The sequence below is a fragment of the Symphodus melops genome, assembly GCF_947650265.1.
Source record: "Symphodus melops genome assembly, chromosome: 13".
Taxonomy (NCBI): Eukaryota; Metazoa; Chordata; class Actinopteri; order Labriformes; family Labridae; genus Symphodus; species Symphodus melops.
In genome coordinates this window covers 25962103-25984773 of record NC_136703.1, presented here as the reverse complement: position 1 = coordinate 25984773, position 22671 = coordinate 25962103, and the positions used below count along the sequence as shown (strand labels likewise).

Here is a 22671-nt window from a genome sequence, read left to right as displayed (position 1 = left end):
TCTCAGCCAATGAGTGACCAGAGAGACTGAACATTCTGATAACGATGTTAACACTTTCTTCCTGTAATAAACATGAACAGGCACAGTCTGCGGTGAAGACATGTTAACTAACAGGTTTGATCACTAAACTGAGTCATCAAACCTGATGACTCGAACAGAAATTCATTCCTTTAAAAAGCAGCCTTTGTGTTTGTTGTTGGTATATCCTCAGATCTCAGCGAGACGTCAAACATGGAGAGCATTCTGCACAAACTGGCCTCTAATCAGCTCGGCACCTGTGTCTCCATCATCATCATGTTCACGTACGCCCTCCTGCTCAACAGAGACTTCGCCTGCACCTGTAAATCACAGAATCCGAGCTGCGTCTTATACCTGGTCCTGCCTTTCTTGATCGTCTTCTTCCTGACTCTGTGGACCAACGGAACGTTCCTGAGAGTGTTCAGGTACACCTGTGCCTCATGTTGCTACAATGGCTGCAGCAATAAGTGCTGGGGCTTCCTGATCTTTTCATCCTCCATGGTGGTGGAAGCCCTCTCTGTGGGTCTGCTGTGGATGGTGTTCGTGCTGATCGATGGAGACTGGTTTGTGTGCTGTAAGAACGATCTCTCTGAAGCTCAGAGGGTGTTAGCCTGTAAGGATGCAAAGAACATCACCAAGGAGGAGAAGGTGACAATCTCGAATCTGAAGAACACATCCAGGGTGAGTTTGGACAACAGCTCAGAGAGTTTTCTTCTGCTTTATTAAACTTACACTTGATGTAAGAAATCAATGCAGTGATTGTGGTGGAAGCAGGAGGGATCTTATTGAGGTGACAGGAAGGAGCTCAGGATGTACATGTGAGGTCTAAATACTGAGATAAAGGTGATCACACTAGGGGATCAAAGGCAGACTCAGAGGGAGCGTTCAAAAGGGAAACATCTTTACTGAAGTCTAAGTCCTTTTTATTTACAAAGTTGTCCCATCAACCCTTAGTCCAATCAGGTGACGTCTAAAATCGACGATATTGCTAATGCCTGGATCACACACTTGGACCATAAAGGATTTGAACGTGTTGATGATCTGATCATTAAACCAGGCTGCAGTGTTTACTCTCTCATGCTGCAGGTTTGGTCCCACACAGACTCGTCTCTTCCTCCCTGTTCGCTTCAGGGGAGAAAACGAAAGTGAAACTTAAGAGTCTGTTGAAACAAGTCCATCCCATTTATTTGTTTTGATACTTTTCCAAACTGAAACGACGTGATGACTATAAGACAGAACATGGAGGCAGGCAGCGATGGCTTCACTTCTTACACTTCATGTTCACAGTCTGAGATACTCATAGAAATATTTGTGTCTTAATAATATTTTTGTCTTTTTCAGGAAATTGGTGCCGGTTTGCTCCTGGGGATCATCGTTGTGGGAGTCCTGTTAAAATGTTTTGGATGCTGCAGAAAAAGTAAATGCGGCAACAGAAAGTTTGTCTACAACAAACTGATTCTGGAGGAGGAGGAGAAAGTCCTGGAGGAGGAGCTGAGAAAATTTGCACACGACCGGTTGAGAAATGAAGTCCGGATCAAGATCGAGGAGGGAAAATGGGAGGAGTGTTTCGATGTCGGCGAGGAGCTGATCGATAAATCGACCCGACCACAAAACGCGGAACAACAAGCAGAGAGACAACCCCCAGACAACCAGGTGACAGAAGAACAACAAACAGAGGGACGAGCTGCAGAGAACCAGGTGACGGGAGGACGACAGAAGGAGAGACGAGCCGCAGAGAACCAGGTGAAGGAAGAACTGAACGATTTCTCTCAGCTTGTCTCCAAGTTCATTAGACTTAAAGAAGGTTGATTTGGTGTTTGTGTTCCTGCAGTTTCTTAAAGGAAGAATGAGTCATGACTAGAATAAACAATGTGATAAACTTTCTGCAGATGCAGGAGGAACAAGAAGGCCTTCTCAATCCTGAAGCCTGGAGGTAAATCTATCCTAAACAAACTCATTTTATTCTGAAAAATCCCTGAAATATCGTCATTTTAAGTTTCCTCAGTGCTGATCTGTGTCTCTGTGTTGTTTATGACTAAAGCTGTTGATGTCCAAGATGAGCAGAACGACCAGCAGGAGGCGGCACATAGTTGTTGAAACGACCAATGATGTCCTTAGATGTTTCCTGACACTTCCTGTTCCAGAGTTAAGGAATTTCATTTTCTCCACTTTGTTTCTAATAGTTTTTAGTTGAAGAGTTCTTTTTCAAAACTGTGTTGCTGTGGTGTTTCTGAACGCCGACAGTTTCCCGAGCGATGCGCTCGCTTCAGACAGGTTGGAGATGATTTTTGAGACGTACTGCACCGTGCCTAAAAACCTCATGATTGCAGGTTTGTCATGTTCCTTCCTGCCCTGGTCTTTTCTTGGTCTTGGCTTCTGCACTGAATATAGGTCCAATGTATCATATCTCTGTCATTTCAATCCTGCACTTGTCTTTGTTCAGCTTGAGCAGGGGCACAATCGTGTGAGAAAAGAGCCTGGGTGACTATTCCCACATCTGTCCAGGGTGAGAATGAGACGGAAGACAAATCACCCTTATATACTGTGCATGCAGTATTCTAAGATATGTCTGACACATTTTATATGAGAGATATGAGACATTTGTACAGCGCAAAGTAAAATAGTGCACATAGTACACGTGAAGTAAACTTTTCCATAACATCAATAAATTTCACAAAATCATTGGAAATCTTTCTTGATTGTGTCTCTACTATGATGCCCTGTGACCCTCAGAGGCTGAGTATGAGAACCACACCAAGGCACACGAAAACTGACCTTCACACCTTATACCACCTCGCATCCAAAATGGGGAGGGTTGTAATTAAGGGGTTGTTCTTGAACCTAATTATCCTAGGAAACGGTTATTAGGCAGTAAACCTGAGAGGCGGTTAGATGGACCATTACTCTTTGACTGGCTCCTCATTTTTCACTTCTTTTTTTTCTCACTCCTCATCTGCACTGCTGACCTCAGAGTCAGCCTCCAGTTGGACACTTTAATGCATATTGATAGTCACCTTACTGAGCACTGGTCACTTTAATGATAATCACCCTAATCATGTCTGGTTTCATCCTACTGTTGTGCTATGCTACATCTGTAATGATTGACATGATCACCCTAACTAGGTCAAGTTTCACTCTATTGTCTTTGACACTTAATGCTAATCTGCTCCTCAATAGTTGGGTACTTTAATGATAATCACCCTGATCACTCCTGGTTTCACCTTATTGTTTTGGACACTTAATGCTAATCACTGCTCCTTTATGTTGCTGAGCACTTTAATGGCCCAGTCTGCATTGCTGCATTGACTGTTTAACGACTGTACTCACACCTCTGGCACTACCTCAAACACCTCTGTACATGCACATGTAACTAGTTTCTAGAAGGCCAGCACTTTGTTTCTAAGGCTCTTTAACTGTTTACAGGTCTCTCTTAATCAGCACATGTTTTGCTCTCCTTCACAGGTTATGTACATTATGCTATATAAGTTTTAAGTCTAATGCTAATGCTAACTGCACATGTTTATGTTTACTCTTAGTCACATAGGGGCTGCTAAATCTTGTTTGGGGGATTATTGTATACAGAGGGGAGGGGGGACAGCGGGTGTGTATTGTAACTAATGTCTTGTGTCCTGCCTGTCTGTATACTGCTACTGGATGCCTTGAATTTCCCTCGGGATCAATAAAGTATCTATCTATCTATCTATCTATCTATCTATCTATCTATCTATCTATCTATCTATCTGCTAGGAAATGCAGTAGTCGACTATTGGTTGTTAGGAAGCGAGCACTCTTAGTTCTAGGGAAGAGTAAACTAGTGTTAGGGTTTCCAGGAGCTCATACAGGGAAACCATAACGTTGGTTTAGAAGCTAATCCAAACCATTTTATTTGGGAAAACAGAATCCGAGTGGATTACTGTTAGCAAAGCTGCTAAGCTAACTAAGTCAGCAGGAGATTCCATCTGATTTGAGGTTCCAAACCAGATCACTGCAGTCCGTCCTGGAAGCTAGGCGCGAGTCCTCTCAAGATTGGGGGAACTCACACTTCTCAAGCAGCTAGCTATGCAATAATTGTGAGATTACACTACAACTGGACAAACGGCTAACTTGTTGTCTCAAACAACAATAAGCACAAAAAAAACTAACTACTCAGTCATGGGAATCGATGCTGATTCTTATTTTGTTGTTTTTGACAGTGACCATGATATTAACCCAATCAGTGGTTTCTGTCTGCTTTTCAACCACACCAAGTTTTTCCATGCGTTTCAGTTCAATTTTGTCTTTCAGCGCTAACAACATTTTTCTTGGAGGGTGAATACCTGGAGTTACTGCTGGATCAATCTGACTGTGATGTTGTCCCAACCCTGTGAAAACACCTGTGTAGGTTTTCAGTTTCCACTTTATGGATTCAGTTCCATGTGCACAAGAATCTCCTCCCAAGATAGCTGCTAAATTAGCTCTAATCATCATTGCCCTGACTGAGACCTGGCTGGACGAGTCGGTATCCGACGACGAGGTTAGCCTCGACAACTTCACCATCATCAGGTCAGACAGAACCAGGAACTCGGGGAAAACGAGGGGCGGTGGGGTCTGTCTATACATCAACGACAGATGGTGCAGCAACATCAAAACCCATCGGAGGGTCTGCCTGCCCGACGTGGAGTTGCTCACTGTGTCTCTTTGCCCCTACTACCTTCTTCGGGAATTTCCAACTGTGGTGGTCAGCTGCGTGTACATCGCTCCCAGCGCCAACATCAAAGTAGCATCAGAACTGGTAGCCAAGGATGCTAACGCCATGGCAGATAGGTACCCCGGAGCTCCGATACTCATCCTGGGAGACTTCAATGCCTGCAGACTCGACTCTGCGCTCCCGACATTCCAGCAGTATGTCGACATTCCCACCAGAAGAAACAACACTTTAGACCTTTGTTATGGAAACATCCCCGACGCCTTCAGGATCAGCTCGTATCCACCGCTCGGACTCGCAGACCACAACGTCATCTGCTTACTTCCGCTGTACAAACAAGTACTCAAACGTCTCCTCCCACAGTCCCACTGCGTCCCCCAATGGTCAGAGGACTCCATCGCACAACTCCAAGGGTCCTTGTCATGCACCGACTGGGATATCTTCGACGGAGATCTGAACAGCAAAGTCACTGCCATATCTGACTACATAAACTTCTGCATTCATACCACCATACCAGTAAAAATCATTAAAAAGTACCCCAACTCAAAACCCTGGATCACCCCCGACATCAAGAAGAGCCTCAGAGAAAAGCACAGAGCCTTCAGGCTCGAAGACACAATTGGTCTCAGATCAGCAAACAGAAACATCAAAAATAAAATCTTCATGGCTAAAATCCATTTAAAAAACAAACTCAAGCATAAGTTCAGCAACATGAATACAAGAGAAGCCTTCCAAATGGTAAAATCCCTCACCGGATACGAACCCACCCACAACAAAACAAAATCTCACGCCACCCACCCCCCCACTGAACTGAACCCCTTTTTCAACTGCTTCGACACACAGGACTTCTCCAAAGAGTGCAGGGAAGCTCTCAAGGCTCTCCCCCCAGTTGATCCCAATGACCCTGCCCCCTTCACAGTCGCGGAAGTGCGCCACCAGCTATGCCGGTGTAACCCATCCAAGGCCCCAGGACCCGACGGCATCCTAGCAAGGGTGCTGAAGACCTGTGCCACAGAACTGGCTCCTATTGCCCACTCCCTCTTCTGTGAGTCATATCTGACTGCTACAATACCCCTCCTCTGGAAAAGCGCAACAATAATCCCAGTACCCAAGAAACCACGACCCTCCGACCTCAATCACTACCGCCCCATTGCCCTCACTCCCATACTAATGAAATGCCTGGAAAAATCGTCCAGCCCATCCTGCTCTACTGTTCCTTTTGCTTCTACAACCTACTCACTGTCAAAAACCGAACCAAACTCACCCGTGTCACAAACATTGCAGCCAAACTAATCGGTATCCCCACTCCCACCCTGTCAGAACTCAATTCAAAGGCCATCACACACATCGCACACACAATAGCAATGGACATCACCAACCAATCAACTGCCACCTCACCATCATGCCCTCTGGATGCAGGTACAGGTCCCTGCTGTGCAGGAGGGCGCGATATGGCAGAAGCCTGGTGCCTACAGTCATTACAGCACTCAATAAAAATCCACCTCAGTCCCAATCCCCGGTCCCCCCATAACCATGTGCACTGTATGTCCTGTCACTGTATGTCCTGTTGTCCCACATGTATCTCCCTGTGTTCACCCTCTGTCGGCGCGCTGCCCTTAAAACTGTATACTGGTGAAAAAGAATTTCCCCTCGGGGACAATGAAATAAAAAGTCTAAAAGTCTAAAGTCTAAAGTTTCCCATGAATCCCAGTCTGCGGTGAGGACAAAAAACCAACACGTCAGGCACTTTCAGTTTCAAGTGATGACTGAAACAGAATTAAGTTCCTTCAAAGAGCGGCCTTTGTGGTTGGTGTTGGTATATCTTCAGCTGGTAGAAGCTGCAGCTTCAGGTCTCAGCTAGTCGTCAAACATGGAGAGCATTCTGCACAAACTGGCCTCTAATCAGCTCAGCACCTGTGCCACCGTCATCCTCATGTTCACGTACACCATCCTGCTCGACAGAGACTTTGCCTGCACCTGTCAATCACAGGAGAGGGACTGCGTCTTATACCTGGTCCTGCCTTTCTTTATTGTCTTCTTCCTGACTCTTAGGACCAACGGAAAGTTCCTGAAAGTGTGCAGGTACACCTGTGCCTCATGTGCACAAGAATCTCCTCCCAAGATAGCTGCTAAATTAGCTCTAATCATCTGAAACTCCGACTGCACACATCAACTTTGCCATGGCTAACAGCACCACCATGTGGCGGGAATATGTCACCAACTTGAAGCTGGACTCAAACAACGCTGCATACTATCGAGCCACGTGTTGCAATATGTACCAGTGTTGCTGAATTTGAGTTTTTGGCAAATTAATTTGAGTAATCCGGTCCATTTTTCATTTCTCCAATAAACACTTCACTTTCTTCTACTTGAATTTCATTCCCACTTCTCTCCATTTTCCGGAAGCCTTCCCTCGGACAAAAAACCAACACGTCAGGCACTTTCAGTTTCAGGTGATGACTGAAACAGAATTAAGTTCCTTCAAAGAGCGGCCTTTGTGGTTGGTGTTGGTATATCTTCAGCTGGTAGAAGCTGCAGCTTCAGATCTCAGTTAGTCGTCAAACATGGAGAGCATTCTGCACAAACTGGCCTCTAATCAGCTCAGCACCTGTGCCACCGTCATCCTCATGTTCACGTACACCATCCTGCTCGACAGAGACTTCGCCTGCACCTGTGAATCACAGGAGAGGGACTGCAACTCCTACATGGTCCTGCCTTTCTTGATCGTCTTCTTCCTGACTCTGTGGACCAACAGAACGTACCTGAAAGTGTGCAGGTACACCTGTGCCTCATGTTGCAACAATGGCTGCAGTAAGATGTGCTGCTGCTTCCCGATCTTCTCCTTCTCTATGGTGGTGGAAGCCCTCTCTGTGGGTCTGCTGTGGGTGGTGTTCGTGCTGATCGATGGAGACTGGTATGTGTGCTGCAAGAACGATCACTCTGACACAGAGATAGTGTTAGCCTGTAAGGCAGCAGCGAAGATCACGGAAAATGAGAAGGTGATGATCTCGAAGCTGAAGAACAAATCCAGGGTGAGTTTGGACAACAGCTCAGAGAGATTTCTTCTGCTTTATGAAACTTACACTTGATGTAAGAAATCAATGCAGTGATTGTAGTGGAAGCAGGAGGGATCTTATTGAGGTGACAGGAAGGAGCTCAGGATGTACATGTGAGGTCTAAATACTGAGATAAAGGTGATCACACGAGGGGATCAAAGGCAGACTCAGAGGGAGCGTTCAAAAGGGAAACATCAAAAACATCTTCGTCCACATGAAAAAAGTGCACTTTTGTCACGAGCACGCCAGCTTGACATCGATGTCCTTGACATGTGAACATTCCTCTGTAATGACCATTTCATTTACAAAGTTGTCCCATCGAATGGAGGTCCAACCGGTTCACTTTTAAAATCGTCGATATTGCAGCAGGGATTGTCGTATGAAGCAGCACTGACCTTCGTTGTCCAATCGAACGGCAGTGTAGTGCGTGGGGTTGACAAATTGAAATTCAGACCAATCTTTACTGAGGGAATTAATCAACTGTGACTTCCATAGATACAGATATAACTCCCCCTGCTGGACATTAGAGGAAATGCAAGCTGAAGACACTTAAGTGTTCACTTTTTACACTCTACGTTCACAGTCTGAGATACTCTGTGGATAAAGAAAACTTTTTGAGAATTATTTGTATATCTTTATAACATTTGTGTCTTTTTCAGATAATTGGTGCCTGTTTGCTCCTGGGGATCATCTTTGTGGGAATTCTGTTAAGATTTTCTGCGCGAGGTGAATGCTGCAGAAATTGGGAATGCTGCAACAGAAAGTTTGTCTACGACAAACTGATTCTGGAGGAGGAGGAGAAAGTCCTGGAGGAGGTGCTGAGGAAATCTGCACACGACAACTTGAGAAATGAAGTCCAGGCCAAGATCAAGGAGGGAAAGTGGGAGGAGTGTTTCGATGTCGCATATGATATGATTACAAATTCGACCCCACCAGCCATTTCGGAACCAAATGAAGAACAACAAACGGACAGACGAGCCGCAGAGAACCAGGTGAAGAAGAACAACTGAACGATTTCTCTCAGCTTGTCTCCAGGTTCATTAGACTTAAAGAAGGTTGATTTAATGTTTGTGTTCCTGCAGTTTCTTAAAGGGAGAATGTGCAACATATCACACATAAATATAACAGACATCAAGTGTATCCTGAATCAATATCTCTCAGAGTCATGACTGGAATAAACAATGTGATAAACTTTCTACAGGAGCAGTTGTCTTTTCTTTCCCTGAGGCGGGAGGTAAATCTATCCATCCTAAACTAACTCTCATTTTGTTGTGAAAATCCCTGAACTGTCATTGTCACTTCAGTTTCCTCTGTGCTGATCTGTCACTGTGCTGCTGTTTCTGTCCAATAGGAGCAGATCGACCGGCAGGAGGGGGAGCATAGCGTTTGAACCGACCAATGATATCCTCAGATGTGTCCTGTCACTTCCTGTTCCGATGTTAAAAAAAACCCTCCAGCTTCCATCTTTGACTTCACTGATTATCAGTCTGTGAAAACGTCTCTTCTGTGATCGTCTGCGTTCCAGTCTCTGATCTTCAAACACATTTTAAATCCAAGTCATTGGATGGGGGGCGGGGGGGGCTTATTTACTGATTGTTTGTCCAAATAAAGAGGGATGTTACTGCAATTGTTTTGCTGTTGTGTTTAATTAATTGTGATTCAGACCTCCTTCATGTGGATGTGAGGAGAAAAGGGGTTGGAGGTGTGTCTCTGGAGGAGGGCGGACGCTTCAGCCTGAAGGAGGCGTGGCCTAACAGCAATTTGTTTTGGTGAAAGGCACTTAACAAATGCACGCATGATGAATGTCAAAGCAACGAAAAGCAGTTATGATTATATGATATATGAATTAAATGATAAAAAACTTGCAAAGCAAATTCATTAATTGCACAATTCTTCCTGATATTTTCAACAGCTGAAACTCTCTTTTACATCACTTTACAGTCAGCGGACAAAAAGCTGATTAAGTGTGCTTGTTTACTCTGTATTTGATTGTGGTTAATGAATCGAGTGTGGTAGTCATTATTGACATCAGTGTGAAAAGGTAAACTGACTGTGAACCTCATATTGCAACACCTCAAGGACACCTGAAACTTTACATCACACCACTTCTGCTAAAACTTCTCTGAGAAAACCAACACACACAAGGTGACTTAAAAAACCCTAAACACTGCCTTTTTCAGACAATCAAGTGACTAAGGAAAGTGTAAACACCCAACTCACACCTTGTATGTTGTATTAAAACCACAAACAGACAAAGACACAGCAGCAGATGCAGCTGTTGAGTACATGACGCTGTACTGTGAGAAGTGAGGCACGGAGCGTTACAATCACAAACTAAAAATCTGTCTTTCTTCCATACTTGGATATTCATCGGCTGTGTCACTTGAGGCTTCCTGCCAGGTTTGGATATTTTTGTTCTGTACATGGTCGGTAACAGGGAAATGTTGGTGTCTCGCTGATAGATTTCAGGCAGCCTGTGATGGTTTTCATGCCCTCCCAGACCTCCCTCTTGTTGTTCTGTAGTCTTGTATGGAAGTTATTCTGGTGGGCCTTATAGAGCTAGCAGCACGGTAAGAGACAAACTCACGAAAAACAGTTAGAGCCAAGCCCTTTAAAATTTTGTAAACTGTACAGATTTAGGTTGTGTTTGTGTGTTATCTTGCAGTGGTCAAAGATTCTCAGAGCCTGTCTGTACAAAGGTTCTAAGGGCCTGATCATTGTTGGGCAGGCCTGCCCCCAACAGGTGATGCAAGGCATGGCAAGTTTATTTATATAGCACTGTTCAGACACAAGGCAATTCACAGAGCTTTACAGACATAAAAGCAGAAATACATTAAAACAAAGCTTAAGGAAAGAGTGCAACAGAACACTTGAGTAAATCTCTTCCTGAGGACCTACAAGTAGAGCTGACATGGCCAAGACCATTTAATGCTAAAGTTTCAAGTAAGACACCAAGGTATTTAAACTTGGAGACAATCTCAATTTGTTCTTCTGTGTGTTCTTTGTTAGTTGAGACAACAATTTAGCCATTTGTCCAGTTGAGAGTGAAACCTCAGAATTGTTGCATAGCCAGCTGCCGGAGAGGCATGAGTGATCCGGTTTGGAACCTTAGATCAAATTTAATCTCCTGCTGACATAGAATCAGAATCAGAATCAGACTTATTTGTCATAGATACAAGTACAAGTACAAGTACAACGAAATTGCTTTGGTCAAAGAGGACCGGTCTGCAGCGATACTTCGCACTGACCTGGCTTCATCTCGGAACCTTTGGAGAGGGAGGGGGAGGGCGTGTTACAGGTAGGATGCAGGGGGAGGGGGGGCATAAAAAACACTACTTCCATGCTGTGCCTGTAGAGGGAGGCACAGATTGAATGCAGGGAAAAAAACATTGCCCTTAACACAAACATACAGTAGCAGAGTGTGTAAGGGTGGGAGGGAAGACGGTGTGTGCAGGGAGCGTGCGTCATGTGTTTGTGTGTGCCTGGCCTCCCCGGGCTCACTCAGGTCAGAATGTTCTCACTCGCGATAGCCAGCGAAAACACTGCATGTGCTGCGGAGACAACCTCGGTGCCTCTCAGAGTTCGCTGATAACATTGCGAAAACACAGTCTCACTCAGTGGAGACGTCCTTGGCCTGGGCTCCTCCGGCAGAAACAACAGGTGCATGTGGGGGAGTTGGGAGGGGGGTTGGGGTGGGTAGCGTTGGGAGCGTGTCTCCGTCCTTGTCCATCCGTAGAGGAAAATTTCCGTCTGTGGGAACCAAATTATATCCAACAAACTCCTTTAGGACGGGGGGACACGTTTCGTCTGTCCCCCCTAAAGTTTTTCAAGTCTGTCTCAACAGGTTCAACTCACCTTGCATCGCAGTGAGCTTTCCCCAGATTCCATCCTTCGGCCTAGCTCTGCCAGTGCCACAGTCTGAGCTCCAACAGCTTTGCCCATCTCGATCATCATGACCGGCAGCCTCGGTGCTCCCGTCAGAACTGCCGTCTTCCCAATTTTCCGGTACACCAGGGCTATGCCAAGGCCAATCAGCACAAGCCCGGTGAACATGAAGCCGAATATGTACACATCCTCAACATCTTCCACCGAATGCACTCCCAGGCACATGACTCTCCATGTACTCCACGGATCCATCACGTACCCAGCAGCATTCGTTCCGTCCGGGCAGGTGGACTCCCCCGGTCCAGTGGATCTTGTAGAAAAGAGTATCAACCTACTCCTCTGTGAAATCCCAAATGCATCCAGATGTGAACATTTAGATTGATATGGAAGACACAATATCACTCCCGAACACATCAGCCGAGTATGCAAGACGTCAAGAAGTTTGCACAGATGACTTTGGAGAACCTCATACTTTCTGAGCCTGGAAGACACAATCGTGACATAACACTTGAAGGCAATAAATCTGGCAAAGAAGACGACAGAGCCAAGGGGTTGAAGGGTGGAGCCAGCCACAGGGTAAGTTCCAGTCTGATGAATAGTTCAACAACTCATCTCTCGGGATGGCCGAAGCCCAAGACTAAAGGGTAGGTATGAGCTTCCTAAGGAAGCATGTCAGCAGTGAGATGATTGACACAAAGAACCAGATTCTGACTCTGCACTGGAGAAGGGAGTAGCCTCCACTTCAAAACCCACCAGTCACTCTACCGACGCTGACATTAACACACATATGCAACAAACACCATGACACAGGCTTTCTCCTGCTCAGTCTAGGAGTTAGCCCACAAATCTACACATGACAATCTTCTCTTGTGTGTTTGTTTCTTGAAGTGATCTTTATAGTCCACACAGTTAAAACGGAGCAGAGCGTAGTGGCGCTGCCGGCACGCTCTGGAAACAGGAGCATTGACGAGAGGGACAGCGAGCAGAGGCTTAGTGTGTGGAGCTGACAGACCACCACTATACTCATCAGGAGAATCTTTACTGAGGGAAGAAATCAACTGTGACTTCCATAGATACAGATATAACTCCCCCTGCTGGACATTATAGGAAATGCAGGTTAAAGACACTTAAGTGTTCAGTTTAGTTTTTTATTTAATGAACAATCTCCTTTCACACTAAAAGGAGCAGCTTTAGCATTTCAGGCTCATCTCCAGCTGTAGTCCCCAGCCAGTTACCTTAAGTGCATCATTGAAAAATTAAAATACAATAAATATCCTAACTAACCAGAGAGAGAGAGAGAGAGAGAGAGAGAGAGAGAGAGAGAGATGAGGAGAGAGAGAGAGAGAGAGAGAGAGAGAGAGAGAGAGAGAGAGAGAGAGAGAGAGAGAGAGAGAGAGAGAGGAGAGAGAGAGAGAAGAGAGAGAGAGAGAGAGAGAGAGAGAGAGAGAGAGAGAGAGAGAGAGAGAGAGAGAGAGAGAGAGAGAGAGAGAGAGAGAGAGAGAGAGAGAGAGAGAGAGAGAGATGGATACTTTATTGATCTGAGGGAAATCAAGGCATTACATTAGATTTGTAATAACAGAAGGCCTGGGCAAAAGAAAGAGAGGCATACAGACATGTCACTCACAGTTGGAGCATGTACAGTTTGAACAAAGATATCAAAGCAGTGCATGCAACACAGGCTGCACAGAGGAGACATGAGAACTATCAGAGGCCATATTTAAAGTACTATCAGACAGAACATGGAGGCAGGCAGCGATGGGCTTCACTTCTTACACTTCATGTTCACAGTCTGAGATACTCATAGAAATATTTGTGTCTTAATATTTTGGTCTTTTTCAGATAATTGGTGCCGGTTTGCTCCTGGGGATCATCTCTGTGGGAGTCCTGTTAAAATGTTTTGGATGCTGCAGAAAAAGTAAATGCTGCAACAGAAAGTTTGTCTACAACAAACTGATTCTGGAGGAGGAGGAGAAAGTCCTGAAGGAGGAGCTGAGGAAATCTGCAAACGACCAGTTGAGAAATCAAGTCCGGATCAAGATCGAGGCGGGAAAGTGGGAGGAGTGTTTCGATGTAGCCGAGGAGCTGATCAATAAATCGACCCGACCACAAAACGCGGAACAACAAACAGAGGGACGAGCCGCAGAGAACCAGGTGACAGAAGAACAACTGAACGATTTCTCTCAGCTTGTCTCCAGGTTCATTAGACTTAAAGAAGGTTGATTTAATGTTTGTGTTCCTGCAGTTTCTTAAAGGGAGAATGTGCAACATATCACACAATAATATAACAGACATCAAGTGTATCCTGAATCAATATCTCTCTGAGTCATGACTAGAGTAAACAATGTGATAAACTTTCTACAGGAGCAGGAGGAGAAAGAAGGCCTTCTCAATCCTGAAGCCTGGAGTACACTTGTATGCGTCTCAGTTTTAATCTGTCCAAGGTGCGACGCACCTAACAAATGCATGCATGATGATTTTTAGAAAGTAGAGAAGAAGTGAAAACAGGCAGGTGGACCCAAGTGCAGAAAATTATTTATTTAAACTAAAAAGCATTAGTTTAAATAAATGTCTTCCTATTATTTTGTTGTTGTTGTCTTCACATGTTTGAGATAAAACAATAAATAAAGAAACCTTCTGGTTTGTTGAGTTGAGTGTCTTCTCTTCCTTCTCTGAGAAAACCATCAGGCAAAAGGTGATTTAAAAAACTTCAGAACAACTGCTTTTCATTGTTTTGACGTTCATCATGCCTTTGTTAGGTGCAGCTATGATATGAACTTTGCTCATTTCCTGAGCAAAACCACAAACACACTTGAATGTGTCTAAGATGCCTCTAAGGAAGTGAGTTTGTGGTTTTGCTCAGGAAATGGTGCACCAAGTTTGTATCATAGCTGCAAAGGCACCTATACAAATGCATGCATGATGAACGTCAAAGCAATGAAAAGCAGTTGTGATTATATGATATATGGATAGAAAAAAATAGCAAAACAAATTCATCAATTGAACAATTCTTCCTGATATTTTCAACAGATTTATTTGATTGTGGTAAATGAATCGAGTGTGATAGTCATTATTGACATCAGTGTGTGAAAAGGTGATCAGCTAATCAAATGACAGTTACTAGGGAAAGTGAAAACACCCAACTCACACCTTGTATGTTGTATTAAAACCACAAACAGACAAAGACACAGCAGCAGATACAGCTGTTGAGTTCATGACGCTGTACTGTGAGAAGTGAGGCACGGAGCGTTACAATCATAAAAATCTGTCTTCCTTCCATACTTGGATATTCATCGGCTGTGTCACCTGAGGCTTCCTGCCAGGTTTGGATATTTTTGTTCTGTACATGGTCAGTAACAGGGAAATGTTGGTGTCTCGCTGATAGATTTCAGGCAGTAATAAAAGACATTGCAGGAACTCAAAGATTAAGATTGGTGAAAATGACCTTTAATTTACCCACACATTAAAAATAATACAATTAGTGTTTCTATTAGTTAAAATGTATTAAATCAGGAGGGTCCAAAGGGTTGAGGGTTTTTTTTTTTTTTTTGCGACCTTCGACTTCAATCGAAGAATCAGAAGATTTTGACCTGAGGCCTCATCCAGATAACATATTTTGTTTTGTTAAGTATAAAAATGCATAGTTTTTGCAAACAAGCAGACTGTTGTTTAACCATTTAATAACCTGAGCTGAATACAGAAAGCTTTTACCAAAAAACTGACCTGAGTCTGAGAAAAACAGAAAGAATTTCCGAAAGTATTTGATGTTCTTTCATTAAAAGGTTTTCTTTTGTGAACCTTTTGATTCTGATCAAAGCCCCATGAGGGGATTAAAGAATAAAATGAGTGACACGAGAAATGATGAAGAGTGAACTAAACAATTCCTGCAGAATTGTGAGGGTGGTTGCCGTGTGTGTGTCTGTGTGTGCGTGCATGTGTGGGACTGCAGTAAGAGTGTTTAACTGTAGCCAGCTAAGGCCCGAAATATGCTCCCCTGGGAGGCATTCCTGTATTTTTTGCTTTATGAGTGAGAGGACACTCAGAGCTTTCTTTTGATGCATTTTGTTTGTAAATGCGAGCAACAATGACTTCAGGATGGCGATTTACGAATATGTGATGATCCAAAATCCAATGCAAAAATCTCATAGGCCAATTTTCGAAGGAACCACCGATGCCATTTTTTCGGGTTGGCCAACAAAAATACGTCATTACTACCAGTCTATAGCACACTTTTTGGGGACAAGCCGGTCATTTTGATACCTTTCTTTTGTGTGTGGCGCAAACGCTGTGGGAGGAGTAGCGCAGGCCAATTTGAGGATATAATAAGTGGAATAATAAAATTGGCAATAGTAGTTGTGTGGTTTGCCTTCCGCATTCTTGTGAGTTTTTAGGTGATTTTTTAGATTAGCTTCAAGGCGACAAAATGACTCACAGATTTGTTTATTGTCCAGAATATTATTCCATTGTGTGATGGCTTTAAGAGAGAACGCTGCCTGCCCAAAGGTTGAATAAAAAAAAGGGTACAGTGCAGTCTTGTATGGAAGCTATTCTGGTGGGCCTTATAGAGCTAGCAGCACGGTAAGAGACAAACTCACGCTAAACAGTTAGAGCCAAGCCCTTTAACATTTTGTAAACTGTACAGATTTAGGTTGTGTTTGTGTGTTATCTTGCAGTGGTCAAAGATTCTCAGAGCCTGTTTGTACAAAGGTTCTAAGGGCCTGATCATTGTTGGGCAGGCCTGCCCCCAACAGGTGATGCAAGGCATGGCAAGTTTATTTATATAGCGCTGTTCAGACACAAGGCAATTCACAGAGCTTTACAGACATAAAAGCAGAAATACATTAAAACAAAGCTTCAGGAAAGAGTGCAACAGAACACTTGAGTAAATCTCTTCCTGAGGACCTACAAGTAGATCTAACATGGCCAAGACCATTTAATGCTTTAGATAGATAGATAGATAGATAGATACTTTATTGATCCCGAGGGAAATTCAACTTTATAGAGCAATAGGAATATTTTGAAGTCAATCCTCTGACACACAGGCAGACAGTGATTTAATCACACTTGAGAGGATGAGGGCATGCAGAAATATCTTGGCAGCCTCCGTGGAAAGACAGGATCTAATCTGTCTAAAATTTGCCAAGTTACATTTCATAGTCATTTTATTGATGTGTATCTTGAAATTGAGATTTGAAGTTTTAAGTAAGACACCAAGGTATTTAAACTTGGAGACGATCTCAATTTGTTCTTCTGTGTGTTCTTTGTTATTTGAGACAACAATTTAGCCATTTGTCCAGTTGAGAGTGAAACCTCAGAATTGTTGCATAGCCAGCTGCCGGAGAGGTATGAGTGATCCGGTTTGGATCCTTAGATCAAATTTAATCTCCTGCTGACTTAGTTAGCTTTGCTAACAGTAATCCACTATGAATTATGTTTTTACATTAATTGGGTACAAAGACCCTATATGTGGGCCAGGAGCTGAGACTCCTTTTGGATCAGAGCACAAGGCTCTGCAAGAAACTTTTGCTGGTCTGATGAGACACTTCTTCTTAGAGGAGATTGGCTACCTGAATATCTATTCAATTAGCATTTGCAACAACAACTTTAAGGAGGTAGGTGATCAGGCCAAACCACAAGCCATGGTCACCCCCAAAAAAGACAGCATGTATTCAGAAGACATACAGCAGCCAGGAGCTAAGGCTCCCCTGCAGATCAGACGATCCATCCCCTCTGGTTGGAGTTGCCGGTTTTAACCACCTCCCTTTAAAGGTTGACAGTCTGAACTCCATGTGACTCATTTAACTGGGAAACCACAGTGCACAATTTCAAATGTCTTAGGCCAACTTCTCCTTTTCAGCGCAAATCATATTTGCAGGAAAATAAACACCAGGCACAGTTAACCCAAGTGCAAGAAGATGAACAGATCCTACGGGATGACTTCGAAAGAATGCAGGATGGACTTAAGACCTTTCAAGATGAACGTAAGGCCCTGCAGGAGGAGAAGAAAATACTGCAAGAAAGCTGCAGGTTGGCCAGACAAATGAAACAAAGTGTCACAGTACCCAGAACTCAGGAAAGGCAGGTACGTACCGCTGCCCCTGGGTCAGCTGAGGAAGCCTTAGACAAAAGGATGGGATACTGAAGCAGGTCCCTGGAGGAGGGAGATAGACATGTTGGACAACCATAGGGCTTATGAGTCTTCAGAGCACTCAGGTAACTCTCACCAGCCTTTAACTCATGGTCTGCGGACCAGACAGTGTCAGTGCCTCCATGGGGACACTCCCGCCAAAGGGACGATCTTTGCAGAAAGAACAAATCTCTTTGTCAGCATGTACAAACTGCCAAGCAGGAGGTGTTAGGTGCGTTTCAGGATATGACTCTGATCGTGCACCAAGCGCCTTAAGAGATCAAACAACCTGACTGAAAAAGCTCAGTAGAAAATGGAGCAGTCAGGATAATCTCAGGACTGAAGAAAGTCTTGTTCTCTCCACTATTCCTGAAAACAAAGACTTTGACTATGGAGCCCCTCCCTTTGAGGAAACACTCCAGTCCATTGACAGCTGTGACACCTTTCACACCTGCACAGGTTTGAATCACCCCAAGTGAAGGGGGGTGACTTCTCAGCCCCCAAAGGCAGAAATAACATTCCGCCCACCGCAGACTGTGCAGCTACGACATGTCGGGTGACTCGGATGGCTCCTTTTCACCCAGATATCCAAGAATGCGCACAAAGCTCATCGATTCTCTGGTGGAGGATGCATCACCATTTGATCCAGATAACACAGACTTAAAAATTGTTGATTACCTCAGAAGTATCAACCTACTCCTCGGTGAAATCCCAAATGCATCCAGATGTGAAAATTTAGATTGATATGGAAGACAACTTCCAGCAATGTTCATGACAACATGACTACCCTCAGGTCTGAATTCAAAGGAGAGTACTCTGCACTCTGCAATGCTTTGTGTGAGGACTACTCCACTTTCTGTGACCCTGCAGCGACCTTTCTTAGTACTTTCAAAGTCTTGCACCAGGAGAATGAAGCCCCCCAAAAGTATTTCCAGCGCCTTAGATCAGAGTATTTCCAGGGGCAGAGGGCTCCAGGTTGGGTCGACCAAATTCTCAAATCCATCTTTGTGTACAACCTGTATGGCTGTGTGCGGCCCATTGTCGACATGCACTCCCGAACACATCAGCCGAGTAGCAAGAGGTCAAGAAGTTTGCACAGATGACTTAGGAGAACCTCATACTTTCTGAGCCTGGATGACACAATCGTGACATAACACTTGAAGGCAACAAATCTCAGGCTATGAACAAGTCAAAGAAAGAAGAAGACGACAGAGCCAGGGGGTTGAAGGGTGGAGCCAGCCACAGGGTAAGTTCCAGGATGATGAATAGTTCAACAACAGATCTGAATGGAACTCTCGGGATGGCCGTATGAGGCTGGGTGAAAGGGCTTTGTGTTCGGATTTCACGCCTTCAATTAAATACAGATAGTTAATCATTAATAATATTAGTATTTCATTAATTACTTTTGAGAATGATATTGTAATTAAATAACGATAATTATTATTTTGGTAACAAAATGTTAACCCAACATAAATATTGATCGTGTATTAGCTTGTGCAAAACCTCGACAACAGTTTTTATCTTTTTTTTTCCAATTAAATGAACATGTTAATGATGAATCACCTGAAACAGGTGACTCACACAGAATTTAAAAGCAGTCTTTGTGTTTGTTGGTGGTATATCCTCAGGTCTCAGCTAGTCGTCAAACATGGAGAGCATTCTGCAAAAACTGGCCTCTGAACAGCTCGGCACATGTGTCTCCATCATCATGATGTTCACGTACACCATCCTGCTCAACAGAGACTTCGCCTGCACCTGTAAATCCCAGGAGTGGAGCTGCGACTTATACATGGCCCTGCCTTTCTTTATCGTCTTCTTCCTGACTCTGTGGACCAACGGAAAGTTCCTGAAAGTGTGCAGGTACCCCTGTGCCTCATGTTGCAACAATGACTGCTGCAACGATGAATGCTGCAGTAAGTGCTGGGGCTTCCTGATCTTCAACTTGTCTAAGCTGTTGGAAGCCCTCTATGTGGGTCTGCTGTGGGTGGTGTTCGTGCTGATCGATGGAGACTGGTTTGTGTGCTGCAAGAACGATCACTCTGAAGCTCAGAGGGTGTTAGCCTGTAAGGATGCAAAGAACATCACCATGGAGGAGAAGGTGACGATCTCGAATCTGAAGAACAAATCCAGGGTGAGTTTGGACAACAGCTCAGAGAGTTTTCTTCTGCTTTAGTAAACCTACACTTGATGTAAGAAATCAATGCAGTGATTGTGGTGGAAGCAGGAGGGATCTTATTGAGGTGACAGGAAGGAGCTCAGGATGTACATGTGAGGTCTAAATACTGAGATAAAGGTGATCACACTAGGGGATCAAAGGCAGACTCAGAGGGAGCGTTCAAAAGGGAAACATCTTTACTGAAGTCTATGTCCTTTTTATTTACAAAGTTTGTCCCATCAATCCTTAGTCCAATCAGGTGACGTCTAAAATCGACGATATTGCTAATGCCTGGATGACACACTTGGATCATAAAGGATTTGAACGTGTTAATGATCTGATCATTAAACCAGGCTGCAGTGTTTACTCTCTCATGCTGCAGGTTCGGTCCCACACAGACTCGTCTCTTCCTCCCTGTTCGCTTCAGGGGAGAAAACGAAAGTGAAACTTTCGAGTCTGTTGAAACAAGTCCATCCCATTTATTTGTTTTGATACTTTTCCAAACGTAAACGACGTGACGAACAGTGAAGTGATCTTTATAGTCCACATAGAGCATTGACGAGAGCGACAGCGAGCAGAGGCTTAGTGTGTGGAGCTGACAGACCACCACTGTACTCATCAGGAGAATCTTTACTGAGGGAAGAAATCAACTGTGACTTCCACAGATACAGATATAACTCCCCCTGCTGGACATTAGAGGAACTGCAGGTTAAAGACACTTAAGTGTTCAGTTTAGTTTTTTATTTAATGAACAATCTCCTTTCACACTAAAAGGAGCAGCTTTAGCATTTCAGGCTCATCTCCAGCTGTAGTCCCCAGTTACCTTAAGTGTATCATTGAAAAAATAAAATAAATATCCTAACCCTAACTAACCAGAGAGAGAGAGAGAGAGAGAGAGAGAGACAGAAAGAGAGAGAGAGAGAGAGATGGATACTTTATTGATCCTGAGGGAAATTCAAGGCATTACATTAGATTTGTAATAACAGAAGGCCTGGGCAAAAGAAAGACAGGCATACAGACATGTCACTCACAGTTGGAGCATGTACAGTTTGCATGCAACACAGGCTGCACAGAGGAGACATTTAAAGTACTATAAGACAGAACATGGAGGCAGGCAGCGATGGCTTCACTTCTTACACTTCATGTTCACAGTCTGAGATACGCATAGAAATATTTGTGTCTTAATAATATTTGTGTCTTTTTCAGATATTTGGTGCCGGTTTGCTCCTGGGGATCATCTTTGTGGGAGTCCTGTTAAAATGTTGTGGATGCTGCAGAAAAAGTAAATGCTGCAACAGGAAGTTTGTCTACGACAAACTGATTCTGGAGGAGGGGGAGAAAGTCCTGGAGGAGGTGCTGAGGAAATCTGCAAACGACCAGTTGAGAGATGGATACCAGGCCAAGATCGAGGAGGGAAAGTGGGAGGAGTGTTTCGATGTCGCAGAGGAGCTGATCAATAAATCGACCCGACCACAAAACGCGGGACGAGCAGAGGGACGAGCCGCAGACAACCAGGTGAAGAAGAACAATCGAACGATTTCTCTCAGCTTGTCTCCAGGTTCATTAGACTTAAAGAAGGTTGATTTAATGTTTGTGTTCCTGCAGTTTCTTAAAGGGAGAATGTGCAACATATCACACATAAATATAACAGACATCAAGTATATCCTGAGTCAATATCTCTCTGAATCATGACTAGAATAAACAATGTGATAAACTTTCTACAGGGGCAGGAGATGAATCTTCTGGAGGTAAATCTATCCATCCTAAACTAACTCATTTTATTTTGAAAATCCCTGAAATGTCATTTCCACTTGCGTTTCCTCAGTGCTGATCTGTCACTGTGCTGCTGTTTTTGTCCAATAGGGAGGAGATCGACCGGCAGGAGCGGGACCATAGCATTTGAACCGACCAATGATATCCTCAGATGTGTCCTGTCACTTCCTGTCTCAATGTTTAAAAAGCCTCCAGCTTCCATCTTTGACTTCACTGATTATCAGTCTGTGAAAACATCTCTTGTTTTTAATCTCACTGTGACTCTTTCTGTTCTATATTAATGATGTTTGTGAATAAATAAACGCGGGGGGAGAGATGATTTACTGATTGTTGCAACTGATTATTTGACCCAATAAAGAGTGATGTTACTGCGATTATTTTTCCGTTGTGTTTAATTAATTGTGATTCAGACCTCCTTCGTGTGGATGTGAGGAGAAAAGGGGGTTGGAGGTGTGTCTCTGGAGGAGGGCGGAGGCTTCGGTGTGAAGGAGGCGTGGCCTAACAGCAGTTTGTTTTGGTTTCATGTAAGCATGTATGGTTTATGAGAGCATCTTTCACTTCCTCTGAGTAAGGTTGAGAAAGTCTAGACTTACAGTCGTGGACTCTAGTGGACTACTTTGGATGGTGTGAGTCTGGTGCAGATAGAGGGGGAAACCTGTAGTGATCTGTGAGTCATCTCTGAATCATCTGCTGAGGTTAACATGACTGATTATTTTAAATGTGTTGAGTGAACAAAACGTTTTTAATCTTTTCATTAATGTAAAAACATTTTCTGTTACTAATCTGTGTTTCTGTTTTTTTTTTTGTATTGGTTTGGTTTTTCCTCTTCTTCCCTTTTTTTGTTAATAATTTTATATAACACCCATGTTTTTTGGTTCTGTTTATGGATATAGAATAATGGATCAGACTGTGAAAGAGTGTAACCTGCAATGACAGTGTGTTGGAAATGCAATGATCCTAAATAAAGAATTATAAA

At 43.8% G+C, this 22671-nt stretch overlaps 2 protein-coding genes across 2 annotated transcripts; both read left to right on the top strand.

The window, feature by feature from the left end:
• Positions 1–231: 231 nt before the first annotated feature.
• On the top strand, positions 232–14128 carry LOC306833635 (uncharacterized protein; the record flags this gene model as incomplete). Its single annotated transcript, XM_079359030.1, has 2 exons — positions 232–699; positions 14005–14128. The coding sequence occupies 2 exons, from the start codon at positions 232–234 to the stop codon at positions 14122–14124; spliced, it is 588 nt and encodes a 195-aa protein (XP_079215156.1). The 3' UTR covers positions 14125–14128.
• LOC306833633 (uncharacterized protein) lies at positions 9044–21942 on the top strand. Its single transcript, XM_079359028.1, has 6 exons — positions 9044–9730; positions 14671–14963; positions 19396–19898; positions 21129–21437; positions 21647–21670; positions 21786–21942. The coding sequence occupies exons 3-6, from the start codon at positions 19416–19418 to the stop codon at positions 21816–21818; spliced, it is 849 nt and encodes a 282-aa protein (XP_079215154.1). The 5' UTR covers positions 9044–9730; positions 14671–14963; positions 19396–19415; the 3' UTR covers positions 21819–21942.
• The last annotated feature ends 729 nt before the right edge of the window (positions 21943–22671 follow it).